This window comes from Salvia splendens, chromosome 11 (assembly GCF_004379255.2).
Source record: "Salvia splendens isolate huo1 chromosome 11, SspV2, whole genome shotgun sequence".
Taxonomy (NCBI): Eukaryota; Viridiplantae; Streptophyta; class Magnoliopsida; order Lamiales; family Lamiaceae; genus Salvia; species Salvia splendens.
The window spans coordinates 27173729-27189393 of NC_056042.1; the positions used below are offsets into that span (position 1 = coordinate 27173729).

The 15665-nt window shown below is 36.9% G+C and overlaps 2 protein-coding genes across 2 annotated transcripts; one reads left to right on the forward strand and one right to left on the reverse strand.

The window, feature by feature from the left end:
• The first annotated feature begins 277 nt into the window (after positions 1-277).
• On the forward strand, positions 278-7128 carry LOC121755655 (glutamine--fructose-6-phosphate aminotransferase [isomerizing] 2-like). Its single transcript, XM_042150985.1, has 11 exons — positions 278-642; positions 1504-1676; positions 2311-2419; positions 3110-3255; positions 4174-4335; positions 5161-5521; positions 5590-5840; positions 5934-6048; positions 6146-6401; positions 6488-6656; positions 6786-7128. Exons 1-11 carry the CDS (start codon positions 423-425, stop codon positions 6867-6869), a joined length of 2046 nt encoding a protein of 681 aa, XP_042006919.1. The 5' UTR covers positions 278-422; the 3' UTR covers positions 6870-7128.
• Positions 7129-7314: 186 nt separating this feature from the next.
• On the reverse strand, positions 7315-10818 carry LOC121755691 (anthranilate synthase beta subunit 1, chloroplastic-like). The gene is made up of 7 exons (XM_042151040.1): positions 10369-10818; positions 10187-10257; positions 8761-8798; positions 8560-8670; positions 7913-8012; positions 7619-7754; positions 7315-7527 (listed from the first exon to the last, which is right to left on the reverse strand). Exons 1-7 carry the CDS (start codon positions 10735-10737, stop codon positions 7417-7419), a joined length of 936 nt encoding a protein of 311 aa, XP_042006974.1. The 5' UTR covers positions 10738-10818; the 3' UTR covers positions 7315-7416.
• Between the last annotated feature and the right edge of the window lie 4847 nt (positions 10819-15665).

Sequence of the window (15665 nt, forward strand, 5' to 3'; positions counted from 1 at the left end):
AAAAAATGAAATGTCGGCGAAGTAGTTCTTTTTTTTACGGACCGTAAAAAAACTAACGGTCAACGCTAATTGCACAGTTTCATTTGTTATTAAACTGTTTTTTAAAAAGTGAATATTTTGGATCAAATTCGTATTTTAGTACTAATACATTCGGGACTAAAATTGACATTTACATATTTGTCTATTTTTTTTAGGAGGAAAGGGTATCAATTATAAATTCTTGTGTCAAAGAAAGATATTCCTTCGTGGTTGTTTAATAGATTCAGTTTGACAGTTGAATTATACTATAAGTTTAACACGCGCATAATTTATTCTGAATTCCAAGTGCGACACGCCCATTGGTGTCAACAATTTAGCTCGAATTCCATGAATGATATGACATGATCTTCTTTTCCAATTGATTTGTGAGTTTGTAGGGAATCATGTGCGGAATTTTCGCCTACTTGAATTTCAACCTCAGCAGAGAGCGCCGCTACATCTTGGAGGTTTTGTTCAACGGCCTCCGCCGCCTCGAGTACAGGGGCTATGATTCCGCCGGAATTTCCATCGATTCCTCCTCCGAATCCGATGCTGTCGTCTCCCCCGCGCTCGTCTTCCGGAAGGAAGGCAACATTGAATCTCTCGTTAAATCTGTTAACCAGGGTACTTTTCTCAACGATTACCAATTTTTAACTCAAGAGTTGTGGGATTGAGTTGCGTGTTTAATGTTTATGCATTATTTAGAAACCGAGCTTCGAGGAATGTGATCGGTTATACTGCCGTTTGAGTAGAGTGGTAATTTAACTGCTTCTACTATATGCCTTTGATGACTAGGTTTACGTTAGTTCGTTCAATTGGAGTGTTAAAGGTAAAATTACCTAATACAGTAGATGATATGATGGGAAATATATTCAACTGGCCGTAGAGATTAAAATTCTAATAGACTTTATGTAAGAAATTGTTTAAGATCAAGTGTTTGGAACGTAACTGATAACCTTTTGCTTTAACTTCTTATGTTTTATAGTTGAGTAGAAGTTCAGCTCCTCCTCTGTATTATAGTCTGTTTTTCTTACTGTATGGAATAGGAAACTCAGGCAAAAAGGTCAAGGCCAAGCTTTGGAAATCGGTATTAAAATGACAAATGGACTGCTTTTATCTAACAGAAAATTTTCCTCTGAATTAGCTCTGCAAATGATCAATGATAAGGGCTAGGTTTTACCTTCATAAGCTTTACAGTGATGTACTTATATAGTCCATTCATATTGCCAAGCCAATTAATGTTTTACAAATTTCACGTCTCCTCTGGAGAATGTATACAACTTAAGATGTTGGAATGATCAAATGTACGTTGCACTGATTTCTGCCCGGGGCATGTAGTGGTGATTTTGAGTGGCAAATTATGCTATGACATAGTATAGTGCAAAATGTAGTGGAATGCATTCATTGCATTTATTTTCCATCTTAGTCGATGTTCATTGTTCCTTTTACCTTCCCTTAGTGATGATTATTACTTCATATTCTCAGAAGTAGCTGCTACCGATTTGAATTTGGATGAGTCATTCTCAGTTCATGCTGGAATAGCACACACTCGCTGGGCTACACATGGAGAACCAGCTCCAAGGAATAGCCACCCTCAGACATCTGATTCAAGAAACGAGTTCTTAGTTGTTCACAATGGAGTTATAACAAACTATGAGGTTCATTTGCTTTTTTAATTTCTCCCATTTTTCTTTATTAGTTAAGGGCGTGCTCTCATTATGCCATCAGTTGTTCTTTCAATTCATTTATAGTTATATAGTATGGATGTAGTTGTTGATGCAGCTTTTGCTCTCTTTACAAATCATTGTTTGGTTTAAATTCTTACAAAGTCTAATGCAGCAAAATTTCTTTCTGCCAATTTTTACTTATGGAAGCAATTTTCCTGAGAGCAATATAGATATCTTTACAAATCATTGTTTGGTATAAGTTCTTACAAAGTCTAATGCAGCAACATTTTCATTCTGCCTCTTTTTACATCTGGAAGCAATTTTCAGGAGAGCAATATATTTTGCATTATTTAAAAGAAAAGATTCAAAAGAATAAATAAATGGTTCGCAGCAGGGGCTCCTTAATTTAAAGGTGTTAAATTTGATATTCTCTTTCAGGAACTTGGTAACGATTTTCACTTGACATCAACAATAATTAATAACTAAGAAAGCTACCTAACGAGCTTACTTCTTTTGGTTAAAGTTGATAATTGCTGCAAGAATTTCTTGGAATTTATAATTGAAGTGTCATGTTTTTCTTCCACTGTGCTTAGATTTAATTGATGGACTGCTGTATGTTCTCTAGGTGTTAAAAGAGACACTAGTTCGTCATGGTTTCACCTTTGAATCTGACACTGATACAGAAGTCATTCCGAAGCTTGCGAAATATGTCTTTGACAACGCAAATGAGGAAGGTATTTTCTTGCAATTATACATGGACTAGTGATGTAATGTAGCTACTTTTCTGTGCCCTTTGCTGCATAGCTGTATATTGATTCCACAATGTTACCATCATACCAGACACATACTTCCCTAAACCATAAATTCAATAAGCTCAATTGAAAACTAAAGTACTCCCTCCGTTTCTTCATAGTTGAGGCAAAACTTTTGCGGCACGGAGTTTAAGAAAGGGATGTTGAGGGTGTTAAATAAATAGATAAAAAAGTAAGAGAGGGAAAAAAGTAGAGAGAATAAAGTAGAAAGTGAATAAAGTAGAGAGAATAAAGTAAGAGAGAGTAAAGTAAGAAAGAGGAAAAAGTTACTATATAGGGAATTGACTCAACTATGAGGGAACTTCCTAAAATGGAAAAATGACTCAACTATGGTGGAACGGAGGGAGTATTAGTTATTCTAGACATTTTATATTAAATTACTTCTTTATTATAATCAGAGGTTTCCTATTTTAGCTAATAACTTCCTCCAGTGTTCACATCATCTTCATGGGGAATACTGAGTGACACAATATACATCCCTTGTTTCAGTTTCTTAGGTGTTACTCGAACTGATTAATTATTCTCTACTATATCTCTTTCTGTAAGTCATTTTTTCGTATGAGATCTTCTGTTATTAGATTGGAAATTTGCTAATGCAAGTGTATTGTGTAGGTGACAAGAGTGTCACATTCAGTCAAGTTGTGCTAGAAGTTATGCGGCATCTGGAAGGAGCATATGCATTGATATTCAAAAGCACGCATTATCCGAATGAATTGATTGCTTGCAAACGTGGTAGTCCGTTGCTCCTTGGTGTAAAAGTAAGTCATAATGGGTGGCTCTCTTGTACCAGATATTCTATAAGATTACCAGTTAGGTAATTAAGTATTTTGCTTAGAAGCTCCTTGAACCATTTCTTTCCACTCTGCCCCTTTAAAGTGTTTATACATGTTATTCTGCTTTATCAACTTGGTAAATCATGTTTATTCATATTTTTATTAATTAGTCCTTTGTCTTGTCTCCCATTCTCCATAGGACTCATCCTCATGACAAAAGAATCACACAGGACTTATAATATTATTGTCTAGTGGGGGTAGAAGTTTTTCTCTGTAGAGTGGTTGAATGTATCTTTCTTGGGAGAGACAGAGAGAGAGAGAGAGAGAGAGAGAGAGAGGTCCAAGTCTTAGCTCGAGACTGCGCTTCACCCAACCTTGTCTTCTATCAATGGAATTCAAAAGCATAGCATCTCGTATTATTAGAGTTGGTGTTCTCTTGACTCATTGATACCAATATGCTAAGGCTGCTGGATCCTTTTACAAATGGTCTGGTGGTCGTTTTTAATTTTAGAAAGCAGGTAACAAACTTTCATTATATAGATCAGGATGCATCTCCTTCAGTTTTATGTAGTGACTAGTAAGGGTATATTCACATATTATCTGGTCCTTGTTCCTTACTCATCTCCTCATAGAATTCAAGTCTCCATCTGCACCAATCATGTGACAGTTGAGGGAAAGCAGACTGGAAATTCAGTGGCGTATACAGCTCCTTGGTTGAGATGTATTACCTTGTGTTCATCTGCTGACTGTTTAGTTCAGCATATCCAAACTATTATTTGATCTGTTGAATAATCTCGTAACTTTCTCTAAATCTTGTATTCTACAAAACTATATGCTTTTTTCTGAGGCAAGACGTGAACACAAATACACTTGTTTTTATGAATGGTGTTCGTCTTATGGCAGGAGTTAATAGAAGAACCCAGCAGAGCATCTTTTAATGACACAAAATTTCTTTTAAGCAATGGGCAACCAAAGGAACTCTTTTTGTCGAGTGATGCCAGTGCTCTGGTGGAGCACACAAAAAAGGTTTTGGTGATTGAGGATGGTGAAGTTGTCCATATCCAGGTACATTACTATATTAATGGATTATGATATCCTCTATTGTTGAGTTAATGATGTCCCTTACAATTAACTGGCAGCTAGCTTGGAGTCTCATTAGGTCAAATTATGCATTAAAAATTTATAGAAGAGCAAATTGTCACCCTGATCTTCTATTCATCTTTTTGTCTGTTCCTTTTCCTCCTATTTCATTTCAGTGAAGAGATGAAGAGAATTTTTTAATTCTAATGCTTATGTTGAGATCAAACCAAATAGGGGTATTATATTTCTTCGACATCATTCAAGCAGTTATGAAACTTCGATGATGCAACACTGTGAGTCTGTGACAGATAGTTCTAATTCTTACAAAATCTAAGTTTATTAGAGCCTACATGTCATTGATTGTCTTAGAGTATTTCCAAGTATATTATGCAAAACATAGTGGTATAATCTATTGCTATTTAGTTAAATGGTAACAGCCATTATCTTGATAGTGCTCCGTAAGTGAAAAGGGAGTCTTCGGGAGTTGGGATGCATCAGACCATAAGTTACGAATTTCATCGAGATGTTTGCTTAGGTTATGAATTCCCTTGTTAGTAAACAACTGTATTTCTAATTTCAACTTTTGACATCTGAGAATCTAGAGGTCATTGATTTCAACTGCATTATTCTAATCGCTACAAGTTATCTAGAAGAAACGAAAGTTCTTCTAATTTCCGGTTTCTCTTTCTGGAGAATCGTTTTTCCAGATATTGGTTGTAGGATTATGTAGCTTTCTTCTAAGCCTCTTTTAAGGAAGAATTACATTTTAAGTCCCTTTGGCCTCACTGTTAATGGTTTATACGGTTATAGGATGGAGGAGCATCCATTTTCAAGTATGAGAATGCTAAAGAAAAAGGTTGTGAAAAACTAAAGCGGCCAGCTTCTGTCCAACGTGCACTGTCAGTTTTGGAAATGGAAGTAGAGCAAATAAATAAAGGGAAATACGAGCACTACATGCAGAAGGAAATTCATGAACAACCAGAATCTCTTACAACAACAATGAGAGGGAGGCTTATACGTGGAGGATCATGCAAAGCAAAGAGTGTTCTCTTAGGAGGACTAAAGGATCACCTCAGAACCATAAGGAGAAGTCGAAGAATTGTCTTCATTGGTTGTGGCACAAGTTATAATGCAGCTTTAGCTGCAAGGCCAATTTTGGAAGAACTTTCTGGTCTGTCCAGTTCATGGAATGTATATAACATATTTTCTGTATGGTTACTAATTGATTCTATCTTGCAGGTATCCCTGTAACGATGGAGATTGCTAGTGATTTGGTGGATAGGCAGGGGCCAATATACAGGGAAGATACAACTGTCTTTGTTAGTCAATCAGGGGAAACAGCAGATACATTGCAGGCATTAGAATATGCGTTAGAGAATGGTGCCTTATGCGTTGGCATCACCAATACTGTTGGCAGTGCAATTGCTAGGCATACACACTGCGGAATTCACTTAAATGCTGGTTGTGAGATAGGGGTAGCTAGTACCAAGGTAAGCAAAAACTATAGACTTTTCTTCTCATTTCTTGTCTTTACAGTCACCATTTGGCAGTTGTGTTATCTTATTAAGTACTTCCACTAACAGGCATACACAAGCCAAATTGTTGTCATGGCTATGTTGGCTCTGGCAATTGGAGATGATACGATTTCTAGTCAAGGAAGACGGGAAGCAATAATAGATGGCCTATTTGATTTGCCGAGTATGTTTAATATTTTTCTCATGCCACATGTTACATTAATTGAAACTGTCATAGAGAAATGTGTCGTGATCATGATCCCAGATTCAATAATATGCAGATAAGGTGAAAGAGGTTCTCAAACTCGATGAGGAAATGAAAGATCTTGCTAAATTACTGATTGCAGAACAGTCACTTCTTGTCTTCGGAAGAGGCTACAATTACGCAACTGCATTGGAAGGTGCCTTGAAGGTAAAAGAAGTATCACTTATGCATAGTGAAGGAATACTTGCTGGAGAGATGAAACACGGTCCCTTGGCTTTAGTTGATGAGACCCTTCCAATAGTTGTTATTGCTACCCGTGATACTTGTTTCAGGTTAGGCTTTTCCTAATAGAACAAGGTATGTTTCCACAATGCAACTCTCTCTATTCCATCGTATTAAATTTAAACTTAATTTTCAGCAAACAACAATCCGTTATTCAGCAACTTCATGCTCGAAAAGGTAGACTTATAGTGATGTGCAGTAAAGGTGATGCAGCATCTGTCAGTGTTGGTGGATCTTGCCGTGTAGTTGAAGTTCCAGTTGTTGAGGACTGCCTGCAGCCAGTGATCAACATAGTTCCTCTGCAGGTAACACCCTCGTTCGTTTCTATTTTAAAATACTGTTCGATCGCTTTCTTCTCTTGGGCGCCATGAGACAAGGTTGAGGCTGACAGTTGAAGCTTTACATTTGTTCTTGCGCTTGTCTTGTGACTGCAGCTTTTGGCATATCATCTGACTGTTCTCCGCGGATACAACGTTGACCAGCCACGGAATCTTGCAAAAAGCGTGACAACACAATGAGGAAGGCAACCCGGGCCACATGATACCTGAAACATTCTAACCACGAGATGCTGCGTCGATTCGGTTTTTTAGTGAGAGAATCGGTTAGGATAGCTGCTGCTTGTGTTTAGCTTGTCCAAAATTGTGCGTCGACTGATCTTGTCCACAGATTACTAACGTTGTCTAAAACAAATGCTGTTCTACATGTATAACTGATTGTATGTATTACACCTTGGTGTTATAATAGCAAAAGATGGTTACTCTTCTTGGTTTGATTTAATAATCCTCAGTGAAAATGGGTTGCTTGGGCTGAATTATTCCAAAATGATCGATTTATGCCTTTCCTATTTAACTTTTTTATGTTTGTTCATTAACGCTTTATTCTTGTCCAATCAAATCATAATATTTATTTTAATTAATGATGCATGTAACAAATTTCTAACTATTTACGAACTACGCCAAAACAAACTTTGTAAAACCGATTGATAATTGATATGAAAAATGTTACTTATAACTGAGAATTTATCAAAAGAAAGTAGCATCTAATTCACCAACTGTATATTGAAGATTAATCCTGCTTCTGTGATTCAGCTTCCTTTCTCTTTATGAGCTTGATAAAATTTTGCACTATGGTTTTGCCTTCAGTAGATATGATGCTTTCTGGATGGAACTGAACGCCCTGCGCTTATCCAAAAATAAAACAACGTCAAACCTATGCCATCGGACTTTGCCTTGCAATATTATCTGTAATGTAGCCAAACGAATGTTACCTGTATATGACGGTATACTTTGTGACGAGCAGCCATCACCAACCCGTCTTCGGTCCATGCAGTTATCTCAAGGGCATCATTCGGGAAACTATCCCGTTCAATCACAAGACTATGGTATCTACCAGCAGTAAAGGGGCTGCAAAACAATTGTCAAAACTCAACACACTTTACTCACCGATCTCTGATAAATAGAAATCAGAGCTGTAAAAATAATAGATAGGGAAAAATCAAAGACAGGGATGAACAAGAAATGGCAATTACAATTATACAGAGAAAATAAAGAAAGAGACTTACTTCGATAAGCCTGCAAACAAGCCATCTTCCCCACCCTCGTTATAGTAAACAGGAGAACTTTTTCCATGCACAACTCCAGAAGGAGATCGCACAATTTTCCCTGCAAAGCATAGTATCATTTAGGGAAGGGGAAAGCAATAAATTATAAGCACATGGAAACAAGAGATATCCAGCAAATATGGTGCCGGCTGAAGAATACTGCCACGTGTTGCTAAACGGACATTATTAATTTTGACCATAATGGGAACCATGTGTGTGAAAATGGAATGATACCTGGCCCCTGGCTAATTCTGAGACCAGTCATGTTGTTTAAATAAGTGTCTGCATTCTAATGTTTGGCTCTAGAGAAAGAAAAAGGTCAAGCATCAAACTCTTTCATTATTCATGTAAGAGAACAACAAATATACTATCACTCAACTACTGAAGTTATCAAATAGAGTTATGCATGTGTTCATTGCCATCCATCATCAAATATTTCAATGCCATCCTAATCGTAGGAAACTTACAGATTTTAGCTCATAAAACCCCCAGTAAACAAATATCTTCTTTCTCTCCCTTAAAGACCGCCTACATTCATTTTTTCCTATTTCTAGTCCAAAGGAGAATATGGACTCAGTACAATTTTGCACTGGGAAATACAAAGTTACCTCCAAAAGCTTCACCGATACATTGCAACCCCATGCACACGCCAAACAAGGGTACAGTAGGTCCAAGCTCCAGCACTGTCTGTAACGATATTCCTGAATCTTGTGGTGTACCTAAAATTTTCAAGTGAAGTATAATTAGTGTATAACTGAATGACAGTAAGATATTAACACAGAAGGAACTTAAGCCAAATAAATGCTTACCAGGTCCAGGTGATATTAATATACCTCTTGGATTTTTCCTACAAACACAAATAACATACTGCTATTAATCAAAATTAACATACCTAATGGGTTAATTTTTCCTCTAAAAAATGGTATGAACATACTTCGAAGATTGCACTAACAAATTATAAGACTCAATGGATGGTTTTCTTGTAAATACAGAGAACACATATCAAAACAATGCAGAGTTTCTCACTTTACTCCCTAACAATTATAGACTCCTAATTATCAGCTTCACTTCCATTATTATGGATGTGAATACTTTTAATGTCGAATCAAAGTATTTATTTATTGCAGCTTTGCCAAAAGATACTTCTAATATCAGATCAAAGTATTTATTTACCCCAGTCCTAGAAGGTTTAGGACGTTCTTCAAAGTAACTAGCCATAACGTATCTATTTAAGGAAAGTGAATTTAGGATTGCAATTCTATACTCTGTCATTTGCACATGTAAAGTCTAAACTTATTTCATGCATTAAATGTTAAAAAGAAAATATATACATGCTCATACAGAGAACACACGATAAATACAAATAATTAATGATAACCAATAACAAGGTAAGAAAAGGCCTTAGGGTCAGGCCGGTCCTAGCCCTAGCACTGGATGGCCTAGGGTTCGGTCGGGTGAGCAAGAAAACCATTTTTTCTTAAGGGACAAAGGCTAGGGTTGAGGGCAAGTCCTTTTTTGACATCCTGACCAATGCACATTCGACACATAATTATGAATTTATGGACAACGGCATCAACCTATTTAAGATAAAAACATATAAATAATCAAGTAGAACATAATTGACTTAATTTCACCAAGCGAATAAAGTACACTACCTACACACAATCCACAAATAATTTAGTTTAACAGAACTGTTAGATGCACTTTACGATTTACGCAAACAAAACAAGATTTGACGGGGGAGATGACACGCGTAAAAAAGGCTCGGTTTTAGGATTTTGTCTGGTAAGCACTTCATAAAACAAAAAATAAACCAACCACTGAAATTTGCCAAAACAAGGAAACCGAAAAATGAAATAATGTTAGTTTCAGTTTTGATCACAACAGAAGTTGTGAACGCAATTACTCTCCACAGAGCAAGAAGACAGTGTCAGCATAATATTAATAGCATCTCAACATACGATGAAAACGAACAAAACTCAAATGTGCATCTAAATGCTCTATCAATGGAATGTAACAACATACGAAACATCTATCAAATAGCAAAAGCAACACCTAACTATCACCACAACACAAAATCGAAATCTGCATTTCTGCAATCAACTAAGCCGGAACGATCATCACATTTTCCCCCACCCGAAAATCAAATGATCAAACACCGTAATTTTTATTCATTACAATAAATTATGTAGGAGATAACATATTGAGCAAAATAAAATAAAAAAGAAATCTTACTCTCTAAGCTCATCAACAGTGAGCTCATCATTTCTGTAAACTTCGAAATCACAACCTAGCTCTCCCATATACTGTGGAGCACAACAAATCAAAAGGAAATGGAAACATTATTTCACATTACTCAATTTATTTAAGAATACCGAATCAGTAAAAAAGCAATAGAGAAATGAAACTAAACTCACTTGGCAGAGATTATACGTGAAGCTGTCGTAATTATCAATGACGATGATAGGTTTGGGTGGCGCTTTCGGAGACGATGAATTGGCGGCGGGTGCCTTTTCGGAAATCGCCATAGGCGATTTAGGAGAAGTAGAATAAGAGAGAGTGTGGCGATGAGCGGTGGTGAATCTGAACGGCCGGGCTACCGGAAGTGAGGGGTACTGGTGTGACAGAATGACGGAGGATGGCTGCTTGATTGATGCGGAAGGAGCGGCGGTGGCGGCGATGGTAGCCATGGCGCGGCGGCGGCGGCGATGGAGAGAGGGAGCTTGTGCTACTGAATCTGAGTGTGTGGATTTATACTGTGTATTTTTAAAAAGGGGCAAATGCATTTAATATGATTTGCTATTTTGGTGATGAGTCCTTCCATTGTTGTAACTGGCAAGTTGAAATTTGTTTTCTCCATTGATTGTAACTGAAAAAATTGGAGTATTGATAATTCGACTATGTAACTGATAATTTATTGATGAAGTCAATTTCATTTTTAAGCAAAAAAAAAACTTTGATAGAATCTTGCTCTCCATAAACAACAGTTAGATAAGATATTGAAGATACATACGTCAACCCATCGAGCGGCACGAGATTCGTTTATTTTTAATCAAATGATGGTGAATTAATTTATGAAGTACTGTTAAATTCTTGGATTAGTTCTCTCACTCATTAAGATACTTACAAAGTAGTATTAAAATTAGTTATCGCATTAAGGTACCTACAAAGTAGTATTAAAATTAGTTATCGTATCTGTCAATAACTAATTTAGTCTTAAAATCACAAAAGTCTTAAAATCACAACCTAGCTCTCCCATATACTTATATTCCCTCCCTATTAATTTAATTGGATATTTCCTTTAGGTATAGAGATTACGAAATTGTATTAAATATAATAAATAAAGATAAAATAAAATAAAATAAAATAAAATATGATAAAGTAGGAAAAATAAGATAGAATAAAGTAGAAAAAAACAAATTAAAAGTGTATTTTCTAAATTAAAATTCAAAGGAGTTATTTTTTATCGTGTCTTTTGTAATGATGACAGTTATGTTTGGTACTTCCTTCATCCCGGCTTAAGCAAGACATTTCTATTTGGCATATGAATTTAGGTAGTGGTATTAGTTTTTAGTGAATTAAATGAATGAATCAATGATTGTTCTCTCTATTCAAAAAATATTATTGGGTTGCAAATCCACCTTTTATCGAAGAATGGAAGAAATTGGAAGCAGTATATAAGTGTACAATACTAATTAGTTTGAGGTCTTTTGTGGGTGACTTAAAAACAAACTTGTACGGATTTGGCACAAAGTGAACAATATCAAATTAATGTGTAGTCGACAATCTTAACAAAGGACATAAATAATCCTTGTAGTCTGAAGGTTATTCTTATAAGAGCATCCACTTCCATGCTCTTGCCAAAGAGCATGGATGTGGGCCCAGCCCCACATTTATTAATTTTTTACTCTCTGCTCTTCCCCAAGAGCACAACACTCACATCCATGCTCTTCCGCAAGGACATGCTCAAGGGTCCCACCATTCCATTATTTAATTTAAATACTTCAATTACTAAAAACATTTCTACTATTACAAATTAAAAAAAATAAAAATTACATTCTTAAATCCTAAAAAATAAAAATTACATACTTAAAATCCTAAAAAATAAAAATTACATAATTAAAATCCTACAAATTAAAAATTACATACTTAAAATACCTTCGTGGAAGACTATTCTATCCTCAATGTTTTTCGGAGACCTCATATCATTGCATAATGTGCATCAAGTTGCTCGGGAGACATGTGCGACATATTGGCCATATTGAGTTGAGCCAAAAGGGTCCACAACGAGTTGGTGGGCGGTTGAGGTGGCACAAAGGGAGCAGGAGCGGCAGCGGCGCGACGGCGGTTGGCCGCCGCCTATTTCCTTCCTTGCGGCCGGCGTTGGGAACTACTCGGGGCTACCCAAGTTAGCTGCGGCAAGCTGGCTAGCCACATCATCCGAGCCGACGTCGGATAACGACCTCGACCCTTTGTTGGAGGAGCTGGAGGAGGATGATAAGCCTCCCCTATATTTCGAATGCGTATGCACCTCCTGCCAATCGCTGAGGTACTTGAATGTTTTGTAATAACAAGATTGGTAGGTCGCCATGGAGGCACGGATGATATCGAGCTCGCTCTTGCCGCTCCCCGCCGACTCATGTTCCTGGAGGTAAATCCCTCGAATTTTTGGATTTCTTTGTTGGCTCTGAAGATGGCATTGCGCATCATACTCTCATTGCGCTCGATGGTTCCCTCCGGTCTGGTGGCATTGTACCGGCGAGAGACGCGGAACTAAAACCTATCCCGGGTTTGGTTCGTGCCAACCTCCGGATCTTCGGAGATTTCCAAATAGGCTTTGAACATCATATCCATCTCCCTCGGAGTGTACGGGGTGCGGACGTGAGGATCGCCGCCACGACCTATGACACGAGTGCTACGAGGAGGAGGAATATGAGGAGTTTGGGAGCCGCCGCTCCCTCCCGATTCTTGTTCGGGTGCCCACCCGTATCGCCCATCGGGGGCATCTTGCTCGTACACCGGGTAAGGACAGTAGCCACCCGGAATTTGAGAACCTTGGGTTAGAGGAGGGGGCGAGAATTTCGTTTCCGGACTAGAGAACCATTCGTGGTTCCAACCACGGGAGCCGGAGGGGTGATCGCCGGAGCCGAACATTTTTTTTGCAAGAGTGAAGTGAAAGATTGAGAATTGATGAGAGAGTTTAGATGAGAATTGTATAGTGTGGTGTAAAAAAATTTGTGTGGAAATGAGGGTATTTATAGATGAAAAATGTGAATTTTGGGGAAAAAATTAAAAAATAAATTAAAAGTGGTGAGAAAACCGATATAATTTATTGAGAAAAGGGAAAATATTTTTATTAAATGATTTTTAAATTAAAATTCGATTTAAAAAAAAAAAAGAAAAATGCCAACGGCTATGCTGTTGGCCAATGGAGTGCTGCCACGCCGCCCTGCTCAGCGGCACGGACGTGCTCGATGTATCGAGCACGTCTGTGCCGTCGGCAAGAGTGCAGCGGTGGACAGCAGGGTGCCGCGCCGTATGCACGGACGCGGTTCTTTGGCACGAGCACCGTTGGTGATGCTCTAAAAAAATGCAAAGTCATTTCAGCGATAGTATATTCATTCGTCGAGCACGTCTGTGCCGTCGGCAAAAGTGCAGCGGTGGATAGCAGGGTGCCGCGCCGTCGGCACAGACGCGGTCCTTCAGCACGAGTCATTTCAGCGATAGTATATTCATTTCGAATGATGTTTAATGATATTTTTAAAGAATGAAAATCACATATTATATTAGTGCATAATCGAAAACTAAAAATGTACTCCACTTAGTTCTTTATTATGCAGTTTTATAAGTACGAAATACTAATACATTTAATAATAATAATAATAATAATAATTAGTGTTATTTTTATTATTATATAAACATCTTTATAAAAATGATACTAAGGGAGGTATTAAGATGACAACCCTTGACAATGTACTACCAATCTCGTGCTGTCACATGTTGCGTTATCCTGCAATATTAGGAGTGTAGCCAGCAATATTCATTAGTATGCATTTTAGATAGATTTCTATATATTGCATGATAGTGATAGGTGGATTGTAGGGTAGATTATTGAATATTGCATCAAAGGCATACAATGTTTAATTTGCATTATATATTGTATATAGTTATTTTGCATTATATACAATAATGCAATACTCAACAATCTACATTGCAGTCTACCTAATACTATCATGAAATTTGTAAATCCATCTAAAACGCCAACTAGTGAATATTGTGGAATATACACCTAATATTGCAGGATAACGTGTCACATGGCAGCACGATATTTGTGGTATGTTGTCATTTTAAAATTGGTGTCACCATAACGCACCCCATAATACTGATGTTTAAAAATATAAATTTATATGATAGTATTGCTTAAAAATATAGAAATATATTTTCTAGCAATTATTTTTTTTAAATGAACTTATTATCAATGTTATACGTATAAATTTAAAAACTAAAAAAGTAGTATTATACGTAAACTTTAAATGAAAAAATTTGAATACGAAAACACTAATGAATTTAGAAGAGTTCATGAGCAAGACAATAAAGAAAAGGTTTGAATCATTTGAATGTGATCAATAGTTTTTGAAAACGATTTGTAATGATATTTTTTCGAATTCAATGACTTAAAAAGCGGAAACTCAATTTTGAAGTAAATTAAGTTAGCCCATTCAATTCATTAAGGGCGTGTTTGATAGGCTGGCAGTATTTGTGGCCCGCATAAAAAAGATGCAGACTTTGACTAAGAAAATGCAAAAAATATTCCCAATGTATTACGTTTGATAGGTGGTGTTTGGGCCCATTTTTTTTTTCAGCCATTTGATACGCAGACCATACTCCTACAGATTCATTCAAGGTATGACATTTTTACCCTCGATTTGAATTTTATTTACATCTCGTGTCCCTGCTGAAACCCTAAATTAGAAGATGCATTTATAAGCTCATCTAAAAACATTTGCTCTCCCGCCCACCTTTTCCCGCCTCAGCAATAACTCTGCCGCTAAAAGCCTTCCTGCTCATAGTTGATAAAAACTCAGTTGAAGAAGAAGATCTCCAAGTAAGCAACTATTTAGTAATTAACTGCTTTTTATTTTTAGTGGGTTTGATTATGTTTTCAATTAGTATCTGTTTTTGACATAGATCGAAGCGTATTTCCGGCCTTATGGTCTACGCAATAGTTTAATCGTTTGGTTTTGATGTTAAAGTTTTCGACATACCATTTGGACCAATAGATCTAACCGGGTTTGATTATGCTTACAGCAAATTCGAATAAAGTATTGCGTAGACGATTAAACTATTGTTGGTCCAAATGGTATACGATAGAGGCATGAAGCAGCTTCGACAACAAAAAGTTTTCGAAATTAACTTTTTGCATGTGTTTCCATATTTAAATTCATATTGGGGCCAATATTGTTGTTTTCTGGGATTATCAGCTTCGATGTGCAATTAGTTTGCTGCTTTTTAATCTCATTGTGATTTTACATATAGGCTTCAAAAAACGTTTATCTGTGTGTTATTCTTTTCAGTGGCTTGAACCATGACCGACAACTACCACCCAATGAACTCCGTCGAGACGAACATAGGTTCGCAAGGTCAGTAAACTTAACATCGTTGGAAGTATTTTATGGTAAATACAATTATTTTGATGTGTTCAACGGATTTGTAG